This window comes from Phasianus colchicus, chromosome 1, assembly GCF_987193195.1.
Source record: "Phasianus colchicus chromosome 1, bPhaCol1.hap1.1, whole genome shotgun sequence".
Classification (NCBI taxonomy): Eukaryota; Metazoa; Chordata; class Aves; order Galliformes; family Phasianidae; genus Phasianus; species Phasianus colchicus.
The window spans coordinates 146,469,947-146,497,549 of NC_143436.1; the positions used below are offsets into that span (position 1 = coordinate 146,469,947).

Consider the following 27,603-nt stretch of genomic DNA (forward strand, 5'->3'; position numbering starts at 1 on the left):
GAGATCTTGAGTATCTTTTATTGAACTCTGATACTGCATTGTTTCAAGTTTTCCTGCTCTCACACTTGTTGCCATATCTGGGAGTCACTCACAAACTCCCCGTCTGCTTTCAAGGTACAGGATGGGGATGTGCATCCAGGAAAGCCATCACAATTTTCATGATGCTGTATAGCCTTCTCCTTTTGCCTTCTGCCTATGTGGCTAAGATTATACATGTATTTTTACTGTGAAAATAAGCACTGTGTTTCCCATGGCACAGTCCATGGAGCCATGTCTATTCTATGGCTGTCCCTTCGGTGGAGATCTGAGGAGGAGAAGGCTGCAGTGTTAGGGCCACCATGGAGCAGGCACTACATGGAGATCTCTGACTCAGCTACCCAACAGCTGGCAGGAGGATTTTAGCATTAATAATCAGAGCATTAAGCACAAAGCAGCACCATGCTTCCATAATGAGATGGAGCCTTTCCTTAGAGGATCCAGACCAGTGCTTGGTGGTGCTTCTGGAAGGGGTGCAGCCCTCCTTCATAGAGTTTGACCATGTATCTGTGCTGTTGCTGGGCAAGAAAGGGAGATTCAGAGTGAATGTAAGGAAAACATTTTTCACTATGAGGCTAGTGGAAGATGTTGGCCAAAGAGGTGATGGAAGCCCCATTCCTGGAAACATTAAAGGTCAGGCTGAAGGGGGCTCTGTTCAACTTGGTCTAGCTGTAGGTGTCCCTGTTCACTGCAGGGTATTTGGTCTGCTTTAAGTGTCCCTTCCAACTCAAACAAATCTATGATTCTACAATTCTAAGGTAGTCAGACAGGGCACAGCACTGCTCCTTCCATCAGCATGCACCATCTGTTTATCTGCCTGCGTAGGGCTACTCCACCATGGGCAGAGCACTTGAGTCTTCTGCCCTGTTTTCAGCAGCAATTGTGGACTTCTCAGAAAACATCAGTCTGTGCATCTCCAGAGTACCTGCATGTTGCTATACCCTTCTTCCAGCTTTCTCAGCTGTACCATTCTCTGACATGCTATGTATTTTACCAAATACCTGTATTCTCACTATCCATTTAAGTGTTATGTCCAGTTCAGCTTTATCAATTCTTTGACTGTTGTTGAGTGGAATAAACTCCACCACCTTGTATTTGTGCTGCTTTCAATTGTTTTCCTTCTTGACACTGGAACACAGAGGTGAATGGGCTCTGCAGACCAATGTTCACTATTACATTTCCACCTGTGAGCCCCCTGCGTCAGTCCTGTCTCTAATTCAAACAGTTCTTAATTTTCCACCGCTGACACCAGAACTTTTGCTTATAATTGATCCTTATTGGTCTTGTTTCTGACTTACTTTGCTGTTCCTGATGGCTGTTTTGAAATGGCACGGTAATAACTCAAGGAGGGTACAGCTTATTTATAAAGAAGCTCAGCAGCCTGTAGGTTTTCAGATTTGCTGTCTTCATTTGAGGTCAGGTTACCAAACACAGTAGAGTACAGTGATAGCTGGATCCAAGTGACTTGAATTAGTCTGGAACATGTGGTTCGTGTGTGATGGGCGCTTTCAAACCATCCCTTTCCATGTGTATTTTGAGGAGTTTCACTTGCTGTTGTGCTATTTGTCTGGATTCCCCAGCTGGCACCTGACTGTTCTCTTCTATGGTTTTTGTGGAGCTAACAGCATGGAGCTGTGTTGGGGGAGGGTCAGGTTGAGAGGTAGGGAAAGGTTCTTCAGCAGAGGACAGCAGGCATGGAACAGGCAGTGGGCAGGGCCCCAAGTGCTGGAGTTCAAGGAACATTTGGACAGTACTCTCAGACATAGGGTTTGACTTTGGGTGGTCCTGGGAGTTGGACTCAGTGATCTTTGTGGATCTCTTCTGACTTGGAGTGTTCTAGGATTTTATCCTATGATTCTGTTTATTTTGCTGCCAGCCAGCTCTGCCCCAGTGCTGCTCTGTTCTAGGTCATTAACAGCTCTGTTAATCACTGCTGCCAGTCCAGATGCAGAGCCTATCAATTCCTCACCTCTTGTTGCATTAAAATGAATCATTCCCCCACCTCCATTGTCTCCTGCCTATTTTAGTTGATAATCAGAAGCATCTTTTGCCTGCTCTTGCAGTTCCATCGCCTTGAGTACCTTCACCCAGCGAGTGGGGCTGACAGGTCTGGCAGTGCCAGCAGCTCTCTGCCAGCAGGTTTCTGCTGATTCAGTCACAGTGCTGGCAGTGCTGAGGAGGGCAAACAGCCTGGCACAATGTGGGGGAAGGCAGTGGCAAAAAGATGAGCTCCTCAGCATCTGTCTCCTTGAACATATCCCCCATTCAGCTCTAGAGGCGATATTTCCTGTTTACAGCCAGGTAAAAAACCCAACAAAAATCCTTCAAAGACTCCAGTGTCCTCTTTATCTGTGTTGATGAAGGTGAAGGGCAGCTTGAGTTGGCATCCCACCCACACACCCACAACTCCAGATGATGATCACTGCCTGCAGAGACGAGGGCACCCCAAGAAGACGGCACTGCAAGATAACCCACAAGAGAGAGAGAGCTCACATATGTGAATTTTAAATGTATGCACAAGAAAAGCCATGCTCAATCAGGGAATAGATATACTCCACAACCTCACATCCCATCAGCACCACTGGGGTGACGTGAATCTCAATGAGCCACAGCAAAGCTCGCAGCAAACAGTGAGAGAAGATGGGCTGGGCTGGGCTGCTTACTCAAAACCTGTGGTGTGAAGGAACGGATGACAGCATTGTCACCAGAACTTCTCACTCGTCTAAATAGGAGATAAACAAACTTCCCTTTTTCCCTGTGACCAGGCCCATTAAATGACTTGCTGGTGCTGCTGAGAGCAAGACGGTATGGTTTTTTGGAGCGTGCCTGGCTCTGCATTTCTCTAACTTGCCCCCCAGGTCTCAGCTTTCTCCAAATCAGTTCTGCAGACAGTGCGCCTGGGATGCAGTCACAGCCAAAGCCATAGTGCTCATGGGTCTGCTCAGCAGTAATAGCTAGTTGATGATGATGATTACTTAATTAATTGGTAGCATTCGTCAAATAAATGGACCACAATGGTAAGTACCAGTCAAAGCCTAGCTGGGATTCTACCCCACAGGACCCTTGGGGTGTGCTGCAGCACTGACCACTTGTGATGACACTCGGTCTGACTTTTTCATCAGCTTCAAGGCAGGTGGGTATGGAATAAGATGGATTTTTTTTTTCTATTTCTTTTTCTTGGAGGCCATTTCAGGCAAAGTGATTTTACCAACTCTCTCATCTTACTCAAGAGTTTAAGGATCGTTGCCTGACATCGTATCAACGTAGTCTATAAGCTCAGAAGCCAAGTCAGCTAGCATCAGCCTGAATTTTTATTTTTAAATGTTTTTAGCAACTTTACACAGTGTTTTCCTATAGGTATGTAGAGGCCAATGGAAACTGCCTGCTTGAATCACCTCAGCAGGACCTTCAGAGAAGCTCTTAGAACCAGACAGCCCAGGTGGTGAGAACAGCCATCTCTGCTATTGCCTCTTTGTTTTCCTTTAGGAAAGAGAAAGCATTTAGAGCTTTACTTTTTTTTCTCCTCCTCTTGGGTTTACAATGTGTTGTGTGCCTCCCCCTCCTCCCCCAACACACTTTTTTTTTTTTAAATTTGTCCCTGTCATTGAAACTTCCAGCATGTAGGATCAAAATGCAAGCAAGGAATGCGTCCCCCCTTTGCTTCCACTTTTCCCATTCACTGAGCCTGAATGTCAAACCAAAACCAAGTATTTGTATTTCTCAGCCATGACGGTTGTGAGCAGAAGCGTGTTGGTGCACACTGTCATGCCATTCTACACTTTTAACAGCTGTTCTTGAATAATCCTGGCCAATTTATTAAGCCTAGGCCCCTGTTTTCCTGGCATCATAAAAACTGGCTCTAATCAGGCCATCCCTTTCCAGAAGACTCCTGTCCCCATTTAAGCATTTAGAATGGTTTGTGTCTTTCTCCACAGACAGCACTAGAAGGACTGGAATACAGCTGATGTTCACCCAGACTATTTTCACAAGTACAAATCTTAAAGAGCTGATTCTTACATCATTGGGATTTCTAAACAAGGAAGAATGAAGATTGAAGCTGAAACGTTTTGTTGCAAGCAAAACTGCAGTGAATTTAATTTCCCACCATACACTCTCCCCATGCTAAGCAGGGGTGGTTTTAAAGCTGGTTCTTAACCTGGCATTTTTTCAAGCCCCTTTAGTTTCAGTTTAATTCTTATCATTGCCATATCTGTGCTCATCACCGGAGGGAATATTTCTCAGAGATGTGAGGTGGGGCTCCTTTGGGTGACTGACTATCTATGAGACTTCTCACAGGCATAAAAGGAGGCTATAAGTCTCTCATCTTACTCAAGAGTTTAAGGATCGTTGCCTGACATCGTATCAACGTAGTCTATAAGCTCAGAAGCCAAAAAGCCATATGTTTTCAGATAAATTTCCCTTCTAGAAGTTGCTGGGCCATTAAAACAAAAAGCTAGTGGTGATAAAGGTTACATGCATGCCCAGATAAATTGCTGATGGATCAAAGCATCAGCAGAGAACAGGATTTCTTATTTCCCAGGCCTGAGCACCACAGGTATGCAGAGGTCTCCCTGCCCTAGCAAGGAAAAGAAGTTTAAAGCCTGAGCCATTTGAGATGTTTTGACCCGGGGTCCTGAATTTAACTCACCTTGGAGACACTCAGCTGACTGCTCGTTTTTTTCCAAAGACATTTTACAATAGCAGTATAGAAGAAAGAAGTTTTTTTTTTTAAAAAAAAAAACAACTAAAAAAAACCCAGTCTTCTTGGCTGGAGACTAACCTCACTCTAGCTGCAGATCAACTACTACCTACTTAAAATTGTTCAGCAGATGTTACCAGGGTGTTTTACTTTTTGTCAGACTTTCAAGATAGGCCTTCAAAAGCCTGCTTTTACCATCAGCAGCTCACTGGTCCTGGCAGAGTGTGTTAAACACTGCTGCACTGCAATCACCACGCAGGGAGCAGAGCCAAGTTCTGCTCAATTTTAATTTGGCTCTTTAGGAGTTTCAGAAAACCTTCAGTTAGTCCTCGTGGTCCTTCAGTTAGCTGCAGGAAAAACTCCAGTCCCGTGTTGGAACAGCCAATGCTGATCTGCAGGTGATGGCGTTGCACTGTGCATGTTGAGGGAAATAGCCTGCCTTCTGGGTGACGTGAGATAGGTACGTTGGTAAGAGAGGTGTAAAGAGAGGTAAAACAGCCCGCATGCTACCCTAACACAAGGTTTGCTGTCATGAGGAGGCTGAGGGGAGGCCTGATGGCGGCTGCAGCTCCTCACACGGAGCAGAGGGGCAGCGCTGAGCTCTGCTCTCTGTGACAGTGACAGGGCCCGAGGGAACAGCATTAGGGGAAGGGCAGCTGGTGGCTAGGGAAAAGTTCTGCACCAGAGGGTGGTGGGCATGGTATCAAGTCTGCTGGAGTTCAGGAAGTATGTGAATAATGCTCTCGGCATAGGGTTTGATTTTTGGGTGGTGCTGTGTGGAGCCAGGAGTTGGGAGTCCATAATCCTTGTGGGTCCCTTCTGATTTGGGATATTACACAGTGCTATGAAATGCTTCCACAGTGCGAAGTCACTTGCTCTGCATGGTGCTAAAGGCCCAGCAGAAGCAGAACGTTACACTCTTGGTCATCAAGGCACTTTGTTCTTGGTGCAGCCAGGCAAAATTACTGCACTGAGATCCTAACACATCTGACAGCACATCCCACAGATACAGCTTCAGCAGCGCGTTTAACTCAGCCAGTGCGTGGTGCTTCATCAATCACGTAATGAACAGAACTGTTACGGAGTCTGTCCGCACAAAGCCAGGGCAAAGGGAGGTCTAAGGGGATTAGAGGAGGAATCTCTGCTTAATTAGTCTAAGAGGGCCAATCTCAAACATTATTTCTCACATGGATTGAAAAGAGTGACCTGGTGATCTTTGGATCAGTCAATTACAACCCGTACCAGATGGTGTGACAGAGATGGCTCTGGTTAAGGCCTCCTACTCAGAAGAGATGTGGTAGCAGTAGCAGTTCAGGCCCATACTGACGTGTAGGTGCTCAGGAGCAAGTGCTAGCAGATTGATTATTCAGCATACACTGGTATTGCAGTTTCTGATGGACACCATGCACCCAGCCCTCCTGTCCTGTGAGGGACAGCACCTGAAGAAACATACTAAGTCCCAGCTGTGACCCGCATCAAATCTGTGCTAAAGATGGTGAATCCATCAGCTGCTGCAATGTTAATCCAGCCTTTTGGTGCTGGAGTCACGTGCTGCCTTACAGGGAAACTTGTATGTGGACAAGAAGGAATTTTTTATTGCTACCACTTAGTCCAGAGTGATCACCTGCTTCCAGAATCTTTCTTTGCTGGATCAGAGATCTTTATGGATTATTTTGATATTGCCACCTGAAGTCAGTGAGCTGTCAGAACCCCTTGTCTTTCCCCCTGTAAGCCTTCCCTCTCCTTTCCTTTTTATTCACATTCATATGTGAGCAGCAGAAACCTTATTTGTGGCAATTACTCAGATAAGGAAAACAGAATTGGACCTGGATTATTTTCTGTCTAATTTTCTGGTTTGTTTTTGGTGGTGTTGGTTTCTAAAACTTTAGACCAAGATGCCAAAATGCAGAACAAATGGAATAGTTTAATGAGGATACAGCATTACAAATTTTTCTAAAGTGCTGTCTTCATTTCATGGGAAACTTTGCCATTAATAAACAAGCAAGCAACATGTATAATTTTATTGAGGCATAGGCTCTCTGTGCATTTCTGAGAACAGATTAAGTGGCTTCTGCCATCAGCTATTGCTTCCAGAACAGTTTGCCAAATAATGGCTTCAAAGTGCAAAGTCAAGAAAGAGAAAATTAAAGGGTGAAATGGGTGAGGAATCTCTTTCCACTTAACTGAATGAAGTTGCTTTTCACCTAATAAAAGTGAAAGATGGAAACAGGATGCCCATCTGATGGCAAAGGTACCTTGCCTAGGGTGAAGAACTGTGTAACCTTGATTATCAGTAAAAGAAGCCTTCCTTATCACTATTCTTTTTCCATACTGACAAATCTGAAGCTTTCCGCCAGTTTTTCTAGACAAACCAAAGAGTTCTGAAACTGGAACTTCAATCTCTAGATGGGGAGAAAATATTTGTTACCCTTCAGACCGTCTGTAAATGGGAGAAGTGACACAGAAAACAAGCAATTTGCTTTAGATCTAAAGCAGTTTTGAGGGCCTGCTCCCCACTCATCTCATAAAACCCAGCTGTTGGTGGATGGTGTCCTCCTGGATGAAGGATGGGTTTACTTTCAGTTTAAAGACAGAGATTAGGGATAATCTGAGTAAATTAGCATGCACAGTGGAGCAAGTAAACAACATGTAGGGTACCTATTCTTAATGGTCTCTTAAGTGTTTGAGTAAGCAAGTTCCCAGAAATCACCTTCATCAAAAAAGGGTCCTTGAGTTCATTTTGTGGGAAGGTGTCAACTCTTTTAAGAAGACTTCTGGAAAGCCTTGAAATCTTCACAGCTGTATCTTTCTCTGATAAGTTAAGCAGAATCGGCAGAGTCTTCAGTTATTTCTTTCCATCTTAAAACACAAAGCTAAATATAAAATCAATACTGCATTGGACTCACTGTGAGTGTTGTCTTCGCCAGAACAAATTTACTGCAGAGCCAGGAAAAGGAAAAATGTAAGCTTTAGCTAAAAATGATTAGAGAAACACACAGGTCTTTACAGCATCCTACCCACCTCACGGCAACGTTGGTGCATTTCTTAGGTGTTCATGAAGAATTTGAGAAGTGTTTTGCATTGAAAGTCATCATCCATTCACTTGCTACCGCTTGGATACTTGTCTTCCATTTTGCTTTGTGGAATCCCATCTTCTTTGGGTTGATCAATTACGAGTGTTCCTGTAATTACAATCTTACATTTCAATACTGCAAAAGTTAATCTATCATTGCCTTACTTTAAGAAAGCAAGATTTCACAAATAAAATTATCCTAATGCCATTTGAAAGCTTTTCTAGAGCCATCAGGCAGCTTATGATATTCATGCATTTAGACCAGTCCCCTACTGCTGGTGTTGGTGAAGTCCTGCTCTGAATCCCTTCCTGAGGACTTCAGTGTCAGCAAATTTCTAATTTCTGCTTCTTGAGCGAGATGACATTAAGATGCATGGTTGGGAATCCTCGCTGCTGAACAATCTCATCCTACTCTTTCCCACTCTGTTTCTCAGCTCCCACCCACTGTATACAAATATATATTGCCCTCCCCAGCAGCTTCTCTGCAAATTCTTCATCCCAGCTAGTATGAGGCTGCCTGCACCTTGCCTTCAGTCTCTTCTCATCCTTTCCTCCTCCTTCAAGAAAGATCAGCATCATGCTACCAGCACCAGGAACACTGAGGGCACAGCGAAGACTTTCTACATGACTTGTTCAAAGCCCTGAAAGAGAGTGTGAAAAAATTGTTTTGCTCAGCAGTTTCCATTCCAGGATGAACACTGTCATGCACTGTGCAAGGTGTCTTGTTCCCAGAAGTTACTAAATATGAACTACAAAGGGCCAAAAGCATAGCCTGTAGCAGCTGAAGAATTTGGATGCCAGCTCAATCCTGTTTTATATTTTAACCACTTTTTTACATGGCTATGTTAAGACATAAGTCCTGAGACAGCATTCTTTAGGGCAATTTCCATATGGTTGAAACCAGTAAGGTGCCAGATCTTAACAGATCATTCTCAAGAATTTCACACATGCAGAATGATGCATTTTCCTTTGCTTTATCATGAGAAAGAGCTGAACCATTTTACTTTATATTTAAAGACACAAAACAAAAACCAATAAACCACCCACAGTAAAGATAACCTTGAGAAAACAGGAGCCCTGTTAGTTTGGGGAACAACAATAAAGTGAACATTTTCTCATACTTGAAAGCATTGCTTGGTCTGTATTCTGTTCTATTATCTATTTCATCTGCAAGAATAGTAGAGGGTGAACAGAAAAAAGAAGCATAGGCATTAAGCCCAAAAGCAGTAGCCTAGAATCATAGAATGATTTAGTTTGGAAGGGATCTGAAGGATCATCAAGTTCCAACCTCCCTGCCACAGGCAGGGTTGTCATCAAGTAGTAGATCAGGTTGCCCAGGGCACCATCCAACCTGGCATTAAATACCTCCAGGGACAGGGAATCCACAACCTCTCTGGGCAGCCTGTTCCAGCACCTCACCACTCTCTCAGTAAAAAATTTCCCCCTGACATCTAATCTAAATCTGCTATCTTCCTTTAGTTTAAAACCATTCCCCCTTGTCCTATCACTATCTGCCTATGTTAAAAGTTGATTTCCCTCATGTATATAAATTCCTTTTAAATATTGGAAGGCTGCAGTAAGGTTTCTCTGCAGCCTTCTCTTTTCCAGGCTGAAAAAGCTCAGTTCCTTCAGCCTATTGTCATAGGAGAGGTGCTTCAGCACTTGCATTATCTTTCTGGCCCTCTTCTAGACCCTCTCCAACAGCTCCACATCTTTTCTGTGTGAGGGACCCCATACTTGGACACAGTACTCCAACGGGGGCCTCACAAGGGCAGAATAGAGGAAGACAATCACTTCTCTTTCCCTGTTGTCCACCCTTCTTCTGGTGGAACTGAGGATACCATTGGCCTTCTGGGCTGTAAGCACACACTGCTGGCTCGTGTTGAACTTTTCATCAATCTAGCGTATATTCTTAGCTGCAGGACGAAAGAGTTTTGTTTTTCTAAACTGTGTTGTACAGCTGGAAAGATAGTGACATGTCTCAACTACTTGTGGATAACATTGGTCTTTTGGTTATTAAACTGTGTATGGACTCTAAAAGAAGTAAAATCCAAATATTTAGAATCTTTCCCATCAGTGTCTCAAGAGACAGCTTTATATTTCTTTCAGCTAGAAGAAATTTTGCACAGAAGGCTCCTTTTATGGTCCAGTTCTCTAATATACTTATCTTGAAGTTAATACATGTCTTAATGTAGGAATACCAAGTCTTCGTCTGTGATAAAGGCTGTACTCTCATTCTACATAACGTTCTTAACCTACTTTCATAATTATTCCTGGGCAATCTTTCAGCTTTGAGTTTTTACCTCTAGCAAGATGCATCTCCACTCTTGCCAACCGCCCACCTCACTTCTCCATTCTTCAGTGAGGTTCTTCTGTGGCTGCCTGACCTTGCTCCCACTCCTTAGAAGAGTAGGCAGGCATGTTATCCAGCTGCCTTCAAACGTGGGCATCATACTGTGAAAACTTGGAAATAAATTTTCACTGATCCCCAAACTGTTTCGCATTCATGTCAAACCAAAACATGCTTGACAGTATATAGAGAAATCATTTCTACCAGAGTAGGATGAAGATTTGCTGTTAGTGATTGCAGTACTACCTGGTGCCTGGTTTGCAGGAATATCTTTTCCCTGCCACCCACTTGCAATCCAGCTTCTGACTGCAACCTCCTGTCTGAAAGTCAGCGTGGGCTCTGCCTGCTCTGGGCCTCAGAGATCAAAAAACACCTGCTCCTGCTTCCATGCTGTCTTGGTGTCACTAGGTAAATAGGCACTAAGTCTAGTTAAGTTTCCACAGATACAATTCTCAATTATGTGAGGTAGCCCAGCCCTCGATAATATGGTCACATTTCAAGCAGAAGTGCCACATAAAAATGTTAAAAGATCATGTGAGCTTTAAGGTCCTTCTAACTCAGGCCATTCTATGAGATCATAGCATAGAATCATCGAATGGTTTGAACTGGAAGGGATTTTAAACTGATTTAGTTTTAACCCCTCTGCTGTGGGCAGGTTGCCACCCACTGGATCAGGATGCCCAGGAACCTAGAAAACCCCTCTCTGAATGCCTACAGGGATATGGCAGCCACAGCTTCTCTGGGCAGCCTGTGCCAGTGCCCTACCACTTTACCACTCTCCAAGTAAAAAAAAATCCTTCTAATACCTAATCTAAATCTCCTCTCTTTTAGTTTAAAATATTATCCTTTGTCCTGTCATTATGCTTTCTGATAAAAGAGTCTCACTCCAGCTTTCCTGTAGGCCCTTTTAGGCACTGAAAGGCTGCAATGAGGTCTCCCCCCTTAGCATTTTCTTCTCCAGGCTGAACAGCCCCCACTCTCTCAGGCTCTTTTCATAAGAAAGATGTTTCAGCTTCCTGATCATTCTCATGGCTTCCTCCAGGTCTGCTTTAACAGCTCCGCATCTTTCCTGTGGTGAGGGCATCAGGTCTGGACACAATACTCCAGATGGGGCCTTATGATGGCAGAATACAGGACAATCACACCCCTCACCCTGCCTGTCACATTTCTTTTAATGCAGCCCAAGGTATAGTTGGCTTTCTGGACTGCAATTGCACATTGCTAGCTCATATTGAGTCTCTCATCCACCAAGACTGTCTAAGTCACACAGAATCACAGAATGGCCAGAGTTGGAAGGGACCTCAAGGATCATGAATCTACAACCCCTCCGCCACAGGCAGGGCCACCAACCTCCACATTTAATACTAGACCAGGCTGCCCAGGGCCCCATCCAATCTGGCCTTGAACACCTCCAGGGATGGGGCATCCACAACCTCTCTGGGCAGCCTGTTCCAGCATCTCACCACTCTCTCTGTAAAGAACTTCCCCCTGACATCCAACCTAAATCTCCTCTCCATCAACTTAAAACCATTTCCCCTTGTCCTGCTGTTATCTACCCTTTCAAAGAGTTGATTCCCCTCCTGTTTGTAGGTCCTCTTTAGGTACTGAAAGGCTGCAATGAGGTCACCCCGCAGCCTTCTTTTCTCCAGGCTGAACAAGCCCAGCTCCCTCAGCCTGTCTTTGTAGAGGAGGTGCTCCAGCCCCCTGATCATCTTTGTGGCTCTCCTCTGGACCCTCTCCAACACCTTTCTGTCTTTCTTGCATTGGGGGCTCTGGACCTGGACGCAGTACTCCAGATGGGGCCCCACAAGAGCAGAGTAGAGGGGAACAATCACCTCCCTGTCCCTGCTGGCCACCCCTCCTTTGATGGAGCCCAGGACACCATTTGCTTTCTGAACTGCAAGAGTACACTGCTGGCTCATGTTAAGTTTTTCATCCATCAGGACCCCCCAAGTTCTCCTCAGGACTGCTCTCAAACCACTCTCCACCCAGCCTGTATTTATTGCCCTGACCTAGGTGCAAGACTTGGCATCGTTGAACTCTGTGCACTTCATGTGGGCCCAACTCTCAAAGTTGTCATGGTCCCTTCAGCACATCAACCACAATAGCTTAGCATCATGTGTAAACTTGCTGAGGCTGCACTCAATCCCACCACCCTTGCTGCCAACAAAGATGTTAAATACCGGTCCCATTGCCAATCCTTGAGGGATATCACTCGTCACTGGCTCCCACCTGGACATCGAGCCATGAACTGAAACTCTGAGTGTGAGCACCCATCCAATTCTTTATGTAGCACTACGTTAGCAGAGAAGCACTGCGCATATAGCACTATGTTAAACTAATCCCTCCAGTGTGAGAAGATAGACCATCTACAACCTGTAAGACAGATATTAATCGGGGACAGATAGTGAGACATTCATTTCCATTTCAAATACTTTAAGAAGCTTTCTCAGAGCCAACTAGCTTCCTGGAGTAACTAAAAAAATAGTAATTACTATAATTAAAGGGCTTGAGGAATGCATTTGTTAAGAGCGAGACACACAGATTTCTAGTTGCTGAATATCTGTGAAGTGCATATTTTGCAGAGTCTCTTTTGGAGCTCTTTAGAAGAGCCCAATGAATTCCTGTTGCCCCGGTCTACACATCTTCCTGGGCACAAAGACCTTTATGTTAATGGGACTGCAAAAACCCACCCACACAAGCTCCACTAGAACCATTTTACACAATGCGCCAGCAAACCAAAAGCATAAGATTAACACTATTCTATCTATAGTGTTAATCTATCTCTATCCATAGAATTTAGACCTTTTAAGATGTCCCAGCCTCAGAAGTCAGGTTCCTTATGGCATGCACAACATGGAACCAAAAGACCACCGAGCACCAGCCATTACTGAAAACAATGTATTTCAGTGATACTGGCATGACTAAAATGTAATTGCTGATCACTGCCAATTAGCTAGAATAATCCTGTTAGCAATAGCTCAACTGTTCAATTATAAATCTCTTCAACGCTAATTGTATTTGAAGTTCTTTCTAACACTAACTCCTTTTGTATCATGATGAAAGCCTGTGAAAACGCTCATCAATTAAACAGCTGATATAACAAACAATCCCCTTTTAACCCTTTACAACCTCACTGCTATAAAAAGAGCACTGGATATTAATCATCATATATTGACCAAGGTCATGCATCATTTTATTGTTTTACGGTAAACATTCTTTTGCCATGGCAAGATGCACATCTTAAACAATGCCAAGTCTTACTGACAGTTGTCAGCATAAAGCCATCTGAGAAAGTAGGAAAACAAAACCTTTGTTGTGATTCTTTGTCAAGCATATAACTTAAATCGACGTGCGCACCCATCTGTTAAAATGAAACTATGCTCACTTCTTCTTTCTTATTGCTATTTAATTTGTACAAGAGCAGCATGTTGGCAAGAAACGCTCAGCTGAATCCCAGCAGAATAGACTGCACGTTCAAAATCACTGCGTTGCTTCAGTAAGCTTTGGGTGATCTCTGGGTGACCAAATCGGAATGGACAACACGGGGTTTTCATTAAATAAATTTATTTGTTAAAATAATTTAACTCCAAATACAACTGCTGAGTTTGCATTGAGTTCTATGTACAATTCTTGTTTTATTTGAAACATCAAGGTTTTAACAACTGACATTGTTACAAAACAAACTGTTGCCCCATTTTTTAAGTTGCCAGTTGTATTAGAGCTCAACAGTTATCTGTGAAATACATTAATTCACCTCTGGGAAACTCCAAATCAACAGCGTTAAGCCTGGTTCCAGCACCCACTTCAGTCTTTCTTCAAACCCTGATCAAGAATCAACAGATGCACAACAATGCAGATAAAAGCCTCCTGCAGTTGTCAAACATTGGCTTTTGTTGCGGAGTTTCACAATTAAAGCCTAACCAGTGCTTTGATGGCACACTGGCAAAAATAAAAATAAAAATCAAAGTAAAAAACAAACATGCACAAAACCCCCCAACCAAATGGCTGACATCTTTAGGCAACATTCTATACAGGAAAGCAAATACCAGTAGTTTTCCCACAGAAAAGTAATGGCAACTGTAGCACTGGGGTTAGGGAGAGGCTAGAACCAGAACAGAAAAAGTCACCAAGTCCTTTTGATGCTCTGAAGGGGCAGAGGGAGAACAAAAACAACAGTAAAAAAAGCAACGATGTGTAATACTCTTGATTTGATTCCGTTTGTTTGGACCAGTTCTTGTGTGCACTTTTAAGGGAAAGAGGAAACAGTTGCTATCACTATCATAGCTTAAAAGAATAAAAGTTGCAACATTAAAAAAAAAGCACAATAAAAAAAAAAAAGAGAAATGCTGTTTTTGTAGAAAAGGACAAAGCTCTACAAGAACAGCCGAAGGAAAAAGCGGGTCTTTGGAACAAATCATAATCTTTTAAGGCATGTTATAAGAAATTTTCAAAGACTGTAATTGGTAATCCTTTCAGGGTACAAATTAAACAACAAGCATGAGTCCCACGGGGCAGCCACAGAAGTGCTGTGTGGCTCACTCACCTACCTTCCTGCTACCCCTGGATTTTGGAAAAAATCTCTGTCAAGTGCAACTGTCATTGATTCAAGCTCCACTATCTTCACGTTAGTGGAAATACAAATAGTGCATAACTACTTCCTCAGAATTATATGAAAAAAAAACAACACTTATGCTCCCCCCCTTCTCACCCTCCGCCCTGCAGTATTGCGTGACAGCATACACAATTTCAGAAATTGTGAAAGTGTAATGTAAAAATAAGACCAGGGTGTATTTTCATTAGTATCTTCTGTTAGGAATTTCACTGTGCAATTTTTCTTCTATTAGAAGCTCATCTGTTTATCTGTTTTATATTATCAACTCCATGTTAGGCCATTCATATTGTACTTCATGCCATTTTCTTGGCCGATGAACAATCCACGAGGTAAGATTTTAACACCTCTGTAAATAATGTTGCATAACATGCACTTCTAAGTTTTATGGGGCTTGTAATTCTTTTTTGAGTGCTTATGCAGTGGATCTCACACTGAAAAGCTATTTTACAGATAGGCTGTGCTGCTCAATAACTGGATGTCTGAAAAATTACAGTATCACCAATTCAGTATCTGAAACCTTGCTTAAGCATGGTGGCTGAAACGGGCGGATGGGGGGGGGGGAAGAGAACATTCATACCATCTAGTTTAGGCATAGAAGTGACTCAGAGGACCGAAGATAAAAGCCTAAGCTTTGCTATATAGTCAATGGAAAGAGGTAGGTGCCTCTAGGAGGGCAATTCAGAGCACCCAAAGTGGGCATTCAGATGCCAGAAATAAACGGTGTGAATATCTCAAGGAGAACAAAGTACAGTAACAAAAGTTCCAAAAGGTAGATGGGAAGAAGGGCTGTATTAACGTTCGAGTAAGGCATGATGTTTTGTGACATCTAATGCCCTTCGATCCATTGGTTCTAGAAAGGTTTTGAAAAATTAAGGGCAGAGATGGTCCGTTCTCTTTGATTAATATGATTTCTTTTGCTTACCATCCACTGAACTACAATTTAAACGTTAAGAATGTATATGAAAATCTGCTAAGTGTGCTGTACAAAGTTTCCTTTGTAGAAGATGAGAGCATTTTTAGGCAGTTCTGCAGATGAAGGCAAAACTCTCGAACCTAACTCCAATTACAGCATTTCTAAGGGTCATATACGCACACACATACACACTCAACACACACACACGGCCCAGCACCCCTGTTTTCACTCATTTAAACACAAGGAACTACACTGTTACTGCACAAGATTGAAAAACTAATGAACGCATGGTGTTATTTAGACCACAGGCTCAGTGACTCTGTATTTTTATGGCCAATTTTACCTATAAGAGATCCAGCTCAAGACAATCTCTCCAGCAAGTAAAATCTAAACATTGTGATTGAAAACTTCTCTATACTTTGATTGTAAGACTTCAGAATAGGTATTTTTGTGCCATTAGTCATGCAAATGATAAATACTTCACTGCTATGAAACTAGCAAGCCAGAGCTCGAGCATCCTTTCAAAATAAAATATTTGCTCCCACCATTTAACACTCAAATAATTGGGGCAATCCTTGAATAGTGTGTCTCAGGCAATTAAAGAGCCATTTCCACACTCACTTAAGGAATCATAACTGTAACTATTTCAGCTCTGAACCGAATCATTTTACATGGTTATCCAATTTAAGATTTCGTCATTAAAGCTATGAAATAGCGAACTTGATTTTCAAAGGTTAGTTAGGGATCCCACCAGAGAACGTAGCCCTTAAAGGCAAGAAAAAACTGTTGTCTTCAACAAACTTAAAAATGCAGGATGTTCGTACTGTCCCATGAGGTTTCTGCAGAAGGGAACATATGGATGCAACATGGCTTAATTTTCCTTACAAGATGGTACTAGTTAATCTATTAAAGTGTTCCTTGTTAGTAAGGCTCAGCAATTTTTTCATCACAGTTGCTTCCTCCTGGTTCAGTAAAGTGATAAATAAAGATGCTTCCTGCTTTGTAAACAGAGGGTTTGTTTGGCTTTTTGCAGACCAAAACCTGAAGTGATCCTCCATTTTTGAGCAGCAAAACGAAAGATTTAAAACATTCCAATGCCATACTGTTTCTTCACCTGTCACCTGTTTGCAGATCTTGCCTCTCGCTTCACTCGCTGATGCAATGTACTCTATTTCAAGATGTGGGATAAAGTGTAGAAATAATAGTATCAATTTTGAAAAAAATCCAAACAATATAGGTCTCTGGTAACCTCTTCCTCTAACACTGTCAAAAGTAGTTCAGGTGAAATCAACACAGTTGAACAAACTTGGCCACAAGTGATAGCGCACGTCCCAAAGCACAGCAATCAGACTCAAAGACTTAGCTCTCCTTTTGCATTTATGCTAGTTGCAAATGGTCTTCAAGGACATTCTCTTCACTGCTCTAGTTTCCCATCTCCAAGGCTTTCCAACTTCTTTGCCAAAAGTTGCTGTTGTTGCTGTTGGACATGATAACACGCACGCTCAAATGGAACGACCCTGTAGATCGACTGGCTATGCCATAACATTGCAGGTGCTCAAAGGGAAAAACGGGTGAGATGTGGTCATTGAACCCAATTATATTCAGAGTCAGTGATTGACTTTCAATGCTCAGCTCTGAGTTAATGTTGCTACTTCACTACAGATGTATTTCAAGTGACCCACAAACCAGGAAGTGAAGTAGACAGTTTTACCACCTTACAAAATTTCTTCAAATTTAAGTCCAGGTTAGGTCATTTTTAATGCTATTGTATATTACATGCAGAACAGCATGGATCATCTTTGTCTGGCTGTGCTGCATAGTTCATTTGTCTAACAATTTCTGCGAAGAGCTCATCCACCATTGTTTTACTTTTAGCAGAGGTCTCCATAAAAGGGCAGCCCCACTCTTCAGCTAAGGCTCTGCCTTCATTCGATGACACTTCTCTCTCACTTTCCAGGTCCACTTTATTACCAACCAGAATTACGGGCACCTTCTCATACCTGCAGTTAAAAAAAAACAAAAACAAAAAATCCACAGTGATAGTTACATTTCAGAGAAGAATATATTCAAATGTGTAAGCATCTATTTGCAAACAGTACCCAACACGAAAGACATTTGGGCAACAAAATTTTTACACTGAAGAAAATGCTTTACATATCCTCCATTCTAGTGATTTATTGCACGTCTTTTCTCCCAGAGTTTTCTTGAAGTTTAGGTGAAGTTTGCCTTCCACCATGAAACCTGCCTGGAGTGCTTCTGCACTACAAAAACAGGTACTATAATCATATTTTCCATGCTGTTCATCTCAGTTAGGGTGTAAGAACAAGACTGAAGTTCAAGTCTTTCTCCAACATTACATCCTCCTTCTCCGTGAACAGGCAGCATACTGCATTTCTTGCTTGCAATAAGGGAGATGTATCATTCTCCCTTTCAAAGGTACATCTACCATTGGCTAATATATACACAACTCGCAGATGAGCAATAAATGAGAGAAAATGAAATTCATTTGAAATTTCAGGCAGCCCATTTCAAGTACTTTCTACACACATAAATAGCGATATAGAAAAACATGCATTAGCTAATACAGAAGATACAACTTTTTCTTGCAGTATTCATATTGTTATGTCAGTTATACATGCTGAAAAGAAAAAGAAATACCAGGCAATACTGCCACAGTTCCAAGGAGTTTATTACTTTGCACCTCCCTGCTAGGGGATCCTTGCCTTTTCCTTCTAATTAAAATGCCTGTTTTTTACTATTTTTTCTCCCCCATCCTCACGTGCATAAAACCCTTCTTTAGACTTGGAGCTAAGCAAATGTTTAGTCAGGTTTTAAATTTACATATTTGACATAACAGAGAAGACAACACTGGGCTGATTTCCAAAACGCTCTCAACACTGGTTTTCTCAAAAAAGCAACAAGGACTGAGAGAAAAACTGATTACAGTTCTTAACATTTAAACCAAATTACGATCCAAGAGAAACAAGATGGCTCTCTCTTAATACAAACCCAACTTTCTACTTTGTGTTAGCTTAGTAGCACTCAAATCAGTCAAAGAATTTGAGCAAGACCAAGCTGTGGACAAACAACACTCTTCGCTACTACCTGCAGCAGTTTATGATGTTACATATGCCACCTATATATCAACTATTTACCTCTTTCTTCCTGCTTCCCAGGCAGAGCAGCAGAATGGAGGTGGTGCAGGTACCCCTGCAGCTTGTGCTAACCTACCAGAGATGAGGGAATTAAGCTGTCAAGGCTCTGCATGGAAACAGAACCTCTGTGCTCCTGTTGACTCCATCACGAGGCTTGTGGGCTCCAAGTCAAAGGGTATGAGGACAGTGACTTCTCACACCACTCAGTTTCTAAAATTGATCCAAGCATGTCATAAGATGCAAGTTAAATTTTAAGCTTTCTTATGACTCTCTGCCAACTCCGAGGACAACACCCAAATTTAGAGTCTAAGGCCATGGTTGTTAACTGTAGAGGAATCCCCTCACTTTTTCACCATTTATCCTGTCCTCCATTTACCACCTGAACAGATGCAATCCATTTCTTACTCTCTAGATACACAGTATTCAGCACAATGATACCTTTGGAGCTTTTAGGAGAGCTAAGTTGCCATTAAGTAACAAAACACACATAAGCATCTTGGAAAATCTGTCCTCCTGCATTTAAACACGTGATAGCATTATCTTTAATTACACGGATGGTGTTCAACAATTGAGTATTTCTTAATCCTTATTATCGAGGTGCACGAACTTCATTTTATTCACTGTACAGTATTAAATCCTTCAGTGGAAGCAGGATCAGCCTCACTGGATGTCATGATATCTAAGGGCCCCAAAGTGCAAACTTTCTTCTATTTCTTCTAGATATTCTCTATTGTCTCAATTTTACAAGTGAGAAAAAGGAAGAAATTCAAAGCAGTCACTTGAGAATCATTCTGCAAAGTGGATGAGCCACAGTTAAAACACCACTACTTCTCATTCTGCACAATCGCTCCGATTTACTGAGAAACATGAGGGAAAAAAAGCCCACACACTTGTTGCAGATTTACAGACAGCTCCACTAAAATATTAGAGTGCTCAAAAAGGTTTAAGAAGCCTAGAAAAGGTGGGCAACTAACTAAGGACTTGAGGCACTATTTGCTATGAGTACTCAGCATCTGAGAAGTGAAGGGATGGAGACAGAAATTTTGTACTGGAGGAGACAAAGATGAATTGATGAGCTGACAGGATAGATATAAAAAAAAAAATAATTGAATTTACTTGCACAGAATCATCTAGGAGCTACTACACAGAACAGACAGAATCACTTTTCTGTATTGGTTTTTCCTGCCTTTACAGCTTCTGTTTGCCTTGTTCACTGCCTACCTTCACTACTTCAAAAGAGATTGAAATCCTACAGTCAATAGTCTTACGTATCTTATAATCCACATTCATCCAATGACCACTTCATAACATTAAGTTGTGTAAAAGAACAAAGTTTCTGCAAAATCCTCATGCTGCCTTGCCAAATTCTTCCTCGAAGGGCAAAAATAAGGTTGGCTCTTGTAAAATGCATCCTTTATTACTTCATTTTTGAGTAGTCAAATTTACAAAGCAAATACATAAAGTACGCATAAATTCAGCGTGCCTTTTAAAATTTATTTGAATTCAAAACATATATATACACACACAATATGATTTTTCATACAGAATACAAAGAAAAGCCATTATTCATCATCAAGATGAATGCAGACTGGAATATCACAATATTCCTGTCTATACTAAGCAGAAGACTTGCTGCAGTATGGGTTTATTAGCTCCATTTCAGTACCAGTCCTGCCAAACCAGATGTCTGTGTGTTATATTCTCCATATAGCAAGTTGATGACAGACAGTGTTGGATAGTGCCACCTCAGACATAGCAGGCCCTAGCAGAACTTACGGGGTTCCACATCAGCCCCTGCTGACCTCCCTTCAGAGGCTCTATGGCCCCAGCTTTTGGTAACACCGCACAAACCCTAAAGCTTCCAGAGCTTCCTACCTCACTCCAGATCCTGGGAAAACCTATGTCTGCTGCTCCTCCTGCACCAGGAGGTCACAGAATCACAGGGGTTGGAAGGGACTTTGGAGATTATCTAGCTCAGTCCCACTATTAAAGCAGGATCCCTAGAGTAAGTTGGATGACCAGGCTGGTAAACGAGGGAAAGGCTGTTGATGTAGTCTGCCTAGACTTCAGCAAAGCCTTTGACACGGTCTCTCACAGTATTCTCCTGGGGAAACTGCTGCCTATTAGCCTAGACAGGTATACCCTTCTTTGGGTAAGAAACTGGCTAGAGAGCTGTGCCCAACAGGTAGTGGTTAATGGAGTTAAGTCCTGCTGGCAACCCATTACAAATTGTGTCCCCCAGGGGTCAGTACTGGGGCCCATCTTGTTTAATATCTTCACTGATGACCTAGATGAGGGGATTGAGTATACCCTCAGTAAGTTTGCAGAGGGCACCAAATTGAGAGGTGGTGTCGATCTGCCTGAGAGTAGGGAGGCCCTTCAGAGAGATCTAGATAAGCTGGATCGCTGGGCTGAGGTGAATGGGATGAGGTCCAACAAGGCCAAGTGCCGGGTCCTGCACTTTGGTTACAATAATCCCATGCAGTGCTACAGGCTTGGGGATGAGTGGCTGAATGACATGACAATGTGAAGAGGAAAGGGACCTGGGGGTGTTGGTCGATGTTCAGCTGAACATGAGCTGACAGTGTGCCCAGGTGGCTGAGAGGGCCAGTGGCAACCTGGCCCGCATTAAAAATAGCGTGGCCAGCAGGAGCAGGGAGGTAATCATCCCCCTGTACTGGTGAGGCCGCACCTCAAGTACTCAGTTTTGGGCCTCTCATTAAAGAAAGACATTGAGGCCCTGGAGTATTTCCAGAGAAGGGCAACGAAACTGATGAGGAGACTGGAGGAGCTGAGATCGGTTAGTCTGGAGAAGAGGAGGCTCAGGGGAGACCTCACTGCACTCTACAACTTCCTGAAGGGAGGTGGTGATGAGGAGGGGTTTGGCCTCTTCTTCCAGGCAACAAACAGGACCCGAAGAAATGGCTGCAAGTTGTATCAGAGGAGATTTAGGTTAGACATAAGGAAAAACCTATTCTCTCAGAGAGTGGTCAGGCACTGGAATGGCCTGCCAAGGGAGGTGGTGGAGTCACCGTCCCTGGCAGCGTTCAAGAGGTGTCTGGATGAGGAGCTACAAGATATGATATAGAGGCTCGTGGTAGCAATGATAATGGGAGGATGGTTGGACTAGATCATCTAGTAGGTTCTTTCCAACTTCGTGATTCTATGATCTTTGTAGACCTTCACAGGACTATTTCTAGAACAAGTTCCCTGTCTTTCTGAATAGAGGCCAGAACTAGACACAGTACTGCAGATGTGGCCTCACCAGGACAGAGTAGAGGGGGAGGATCATCTTCCTTGACCTGCTGGCCATGCTCTTTTTAATGCATCCCAAGATACCATTGGCCTTCTTGGCCACAAGGGCACATTGACAGTTCAAGACCAACCTGTTGCCAACCAGAACACCCAGGTCTCCTCTGTAGCGGGTCAGCCCCTAACAAGTATTGATGCATGCAGTTATTCCTCCCCAGGTGCAAGACCCTACCTTGCCCTTGCTGAACCTCATTAAGCTCCTCTCTGCCCAAATTGAGCGAAGGTACCACTTGCCATTCTCATTACTTTGCAATGCCTAGGTTTCGGCGTGCAACAACCAGGATGGTGTGCAGCCACATGGCCCGCAACAAGAAAGGGCTATTTGTCAAATGCAGCAGAACTACATGATTTTAATGAAATCTGAAAGGAAGAAGAACATCTCTTCCCCACAGGCTTTTCACCCTGTGGATTTTAGTGACCCAACATGAAAATCGCTTCTTTATGAAAGGAAAAAGAAAAAGCTGTTCTGCTTTGCTTTTTGGGTGTTGCAGGACCTTTCTGTGTAATTACAAAAATCAAGCCCAGGAATTCACAAATCTTTCCAAAAGCTTCAAGCTGGACCTAACCTATTGACAAACACAGTCCCAAAACAGACAGCATGCTCTTTATTCTATTCAACCCTGTATCAGCATTCAGCAAATTCCATCTCAGAATATACCTACCAGATTTTACATCAGCAGAATAAAAAAAGTCTAATATCCCATTACCTAAACTAGAGCCCTGAAAAACACAGGAATTGTTGCTGCTGCTACCCTGGGGTGTGCAATAGGGCAGTTGTCCCCTGCAGGAGCTGTGTATCCCTTGCCTTTCAGGGCAGCCCCTTCCCCCACCTGTCCCCTTCACATCAGAGAAGCAGAACATTGCTGCCTCTCATTCCTGGAACAGAAAAATCCAATTTTCTCAGTGCTGCTGTAAAGCTTTGAGCAGCACTGATCTTTCCTAATGAAAAGGATGAGGGCCATGTGAAAATGAGAACTGCTGCCTGTTCCTCTATATCAGTGCAGTGAAGTATGTATTCTAGGGCAAACATCACAGCGGAGCTTAAAAGAAATATACTCAGATGTAGCACAGGAAGATTTGACTTTTCAAGACCTCCTCGGGAACAAATTTTTGCAAGATCAATTACATGCATTTTGCAGAACATGCTTTAAGAACAAGGTACTTTACCCTGCTTAAATGACTTTGCCAGCTTAAGCTCCGATATGAGGGATGCCAAGCAGCATCAACTCCTGAAGGTAGAACCCAGTTGAGATCACCTGCAGCCCCACAGACAACACTGGAGCAGTCAAACACCATCAGATCTAGAATGTCACTACTGGCAACATTCAGTCCTTGCTCCACAGAACACAATCAATACATACTTATCAGTCCCAGATAACTTAAATCAGTGCTTTAAAAAACCTACCCTGGTTGTATCCATCTTCACAAGCTTCTGGAACTGAGGCCAGAGTAAATACCTCGGTTTTCCCAAGGATGGACGCTGCAGTCACATGGAGCCAGGAAACACATAGGCTTTAAATGTTTAATGCAGCTCAGCTATGCACCACTGACCACGCAGCTTCACACGCCACAATGATAAACAGTTTTTATATTTTATCTTAGCTTACATGGCACGCACACGCACATTTCTGTTTAGATTAATATGTATACTTTGAGTAACGGTTTAATTAACTTGTTAAACATTTAGAAAGTCTCCAGATGAATGGTATGTAAATGACCTGCATAGATTTTTACCTCGCATTTTTCTACCTCCAGCTTTATTCAGAAAGGGAAAAACAGAGGCAGTACCCAACAGCACATCTGAATTGCTTTCACGTTTACAAGGTACTTCTCACATTTCTGGTTAGAGCTGTCGCAGGATAAAGATGAAAAAGATGGTGTGAAGTGAAAACATAATAAAATGAGGAACAGAAAATAAGAATTGAAAAGCGTACATCGAGCTGACTAATAGATCTCATTCCTTTAAATTGTTCTAGAGATCGCCCAGTACCCCTAAAACATTAAGTAAATAAATAAATAGGGCACTGGATCAGTATAAGAGAAGACAAAGGCTCAGAAGGGTTCTTGCTTTTTAATTGCATTTTCAGGGAGTACTGCATCTTTTCCAGGATTTTTGCCTGAGCTTCACACCAAAGCCAAGCACATTCAACCAAGATGCAGAAATGTTCTGTATAATAACAACAAATACAAAGAAAAAATGCTTCCTCAAAGACTGTTTTTATGACTACCTTAATTCCCATTGAACATTAGAGAAAGGTGTATGGACTTCTAGCTTTACACGTTAAATGCCAAGACCACTGAAATATAAAAGATATCTATCCACGATAACATTTCCTAATCATCAAAAGGAGTCTTCAGTTTGAAACTACATTTGTTATCTTCACAGGCAGTAAGTGCTTTTTTCTCTCTCCTCCTTGTTTGAGAGTGTTTGTGGCACTTTTCATATTATTTCAAAAAGAAAAGCCATTGAAGTGGTAAAGATGCTACAGAAAATGATGACAAATAAAATCAGAAAGTCAGAAAAAAATAATTATTCTTCACTTTAAGCTTATAGAAAAAATGTGATAAGAATCTTGCCAAAAGACACAGTAAAATAGTTCTGGGCACTATGAAATGAAGTACTATAAATAGCAGTTTAATTTATTATACTGTTTACAAATTCATACGTATCTATTACTAAACATTATTTTGTAATGTAGCTTGCAAATTTTGCCTGCCTGCAGTAAATCTGTCATAACTTGAAGTTTCCTTGTGAAGAGAAAGAATTTATTCCAAGACATTTGCTTACCCCTTTTGCAAAATTCCCTGGATGTTTCATGTAAAATCCTTAACAGTTAAAAATAAATCTGCTTACCTTAAGAAACGTAGCCAGAGAGGACATTTCCCTTTTTCCAGACCCTGATTCCTCATTTTTTGATAGTTTTAAGAATTTTAACATCATGGGTTAAATCAACAGCACACACCCAGTCTACAGAACTCTATTTCTTCCCCATGGATTTCTACAAATACATGCCAATGAAGATGTGCTTGTATCTGTATACATAAATCAAGTGTGTTAGGAGATGCATATATTATTTATATATATATATATATATATATATATATGTACAATATGCAGTTTGAGCTTTCCACAATACAGAAGTTACTGCAGATTCTCAGATAAATCTGGAACTAACAGCTGTAAAACCCCCCCAAGTCTTACACAAACAAATAATTCCAGTCTGCCAATTAGCTGCATTTAATATTCAGTTTCATAAGCTATATTGTGTAAGGATTTAATTACTGAAGCAACAACTTGCACCTAAAAAAAAGTCTTAAAATCATTTCTATAAACGAGGAGATGTTAAAGAGCTTATTGGAAGTCCCACTGCAATTAGGTGGCTGAGTCATGAATTATTTTGCTATACAGAACAGTGCATGGCCTAATTGCAGTAACGGGGATCTAACACTTCATTCTAGGCTTTGACATGAACTCTGTGTATAGCCTTTGGGAAACAAACTCTGCAGAGGGGTACACTGAGGATAACTGCATACAGTCAGGATAATTGTACTTACTCATTGGACATCAAATTAAATAATAATTGTAAAATGACTTGAAGAGTGATATTAGCAAAATAAATAACCACCACACCACAGTGCTTTTGAGAAGACTTCAGAAACTGTTCTTAGACATGAAACTTTCTGGAAATAATCAACTCAACTTCAATTAAATACTTTAAAAAGCCAATTCAGTTCACTGGTTGTTATAGTTTGCTTACATTTCCCAGTGTGGTTTGAAAGTCTAACAAAAGAGTTCAGCCAACTCTAGTTTTGCTGAAACTGTCTGACAGGCTCACAACTGCTATAATCTAGTTAGTATTAGAGGAAACAGTTGTCTTCCAACCAACAGCCAAAGAAACAAAAGCCAATGTAATGAAGCACTCTATTTGCTTCCCAATTGTTCCAAGTGCATTTGAACCAAAGTTCACTATTTCTACATATGTATGCTTGGCACTGAAGAATTTTCCAAGCTATTTCCAACAACTTTGGAGAGAAATTCTTATTCTCAAAGGATTGATACATTTATGGGAATACAAACGGGGATACCAAAGGGAACAGAGCAATAACAACCTCCTTCCAGACATTCAGCTTGCTCCCACAGGTGACCACAGATAACATCTCTGTCTGTAGCTTGTTCACTTGCTTAAACTGTAGTGTTTAGAGTTTAAGCAAGAGTGCAAGAGTTCCCACAGCAAGAAAGCCTGGAAATTCAATGGCTTGCCAACACACCCCAATAGTAGAAGAATTCAATATTCAACTAAAGTATTGAACCAGTTCTAAAGAAAAAAAAAATCACTGATCATCAAGATCTTTGGAAAGCTTCCACCTCAAGAAGTTCAAAGACGCCCACATATGTTTGTAATTGCATCCAATGACATCTAGTTCCCACCAGGTAAGGATCCAGCATAGGAAGGGGCAGGACAGCAGCCCTTTTAGTACTGGAGTTGGCAACAATGAGCCCATGCCACAGGTAACACCAGTTCTCACCCTCTGGCAGTTCAGATGTCTGACAACCTTAGCAAGCAAGAGGTTAGCTTTCACCTTAAAGGATGTACCTTTTCTTAGTGTCTATCATTACAATTAATATCTAATGCTGCGATCAACTATCAGCACTGAAAAGACTCTAAGAGACATACAACACCTACATGCTTAGCAGGAGGTTTGCTCTGAGCATATGCATACAATATTTTAATCCTTGTGTTCCTTCATTAGGCCAAAGTTCTTGTCTTATACAATAGAATATCAACATCATCTTACTGAAATCCTGAAGTGTAGTCATATTTAACAACTCAAACACTGGAATTTTCAGGTAAGAATTTTCTATTTCTTGGTAGAACTTAAGCAGCAATAGCCACAAGTACAAAACATAATACAAGTGTTTTTACCTGACTTTTTTTTTCCCATCATGACTAGTTCTCTTGTTTCTGACATACTTCCAATGCAGCAAGGAAAAAAAAAAAAATCAGAATATCCTACAAACTGGAGATTCTCACAGCTACATCAGTTCCATTTAGTTACTGTTTCACACTGTAAGAGACAGGTTTATGTGGAAAGAAGTCTACTTACCTCAAAAACTACGAGCATATAAACCACAGTATGGTTGCTTAAATACAAGGCTTAAAATTTCCAGATACATTAATTCTGAGCATCTAATTTTTCAAAAAATACCACAACTACCAGTAGCAATGGCCCAACACCTTGAAAATTAGGCTGCATATTTAAGTATTTTGAACTTTGGATCCATAACTGAAAATTACTCTTAATGACTGTATTCGTGTTCTGACCTTAAATGTCTTCAAGCTATATACAATGCTTCTGCAATAATGCTTATTGCAATGAACATGACTGGATATGTCAAGGGTTTTGGTAGCTATCAAACATACAACATGAAGATACTACAATTAAACAGA

At 41.9% G+C, this 27,603-nt stretch overlaps 1 protein-coding gene across 1 annotated transcript in view; it reads right to left on the minus strand.

Annotated features, from left to right (window-relative positions):
- Positions 1 to 15,979: 15,979 nt before the first annotated feature.
- Positions 15,980 to 27,603, minus strand: part of RAP2A (RAP2A, member of RAS oncogene family) — a 30,939-nt gene continuing 19,315 nt past the window's right edge. The window contains exon 2 of the mRNA XM_031610624.2: positions 15,980 to 17,686. Coding sequence (XP_031466484.1) covers positions 17,449 to 17,686 — 238 coding nt within the window. The 3' untranslated portion in view covers positions 15,980 to 17,448. The remainder of the gene's footprint in view (positions 17,687 to 27,603) is intronic.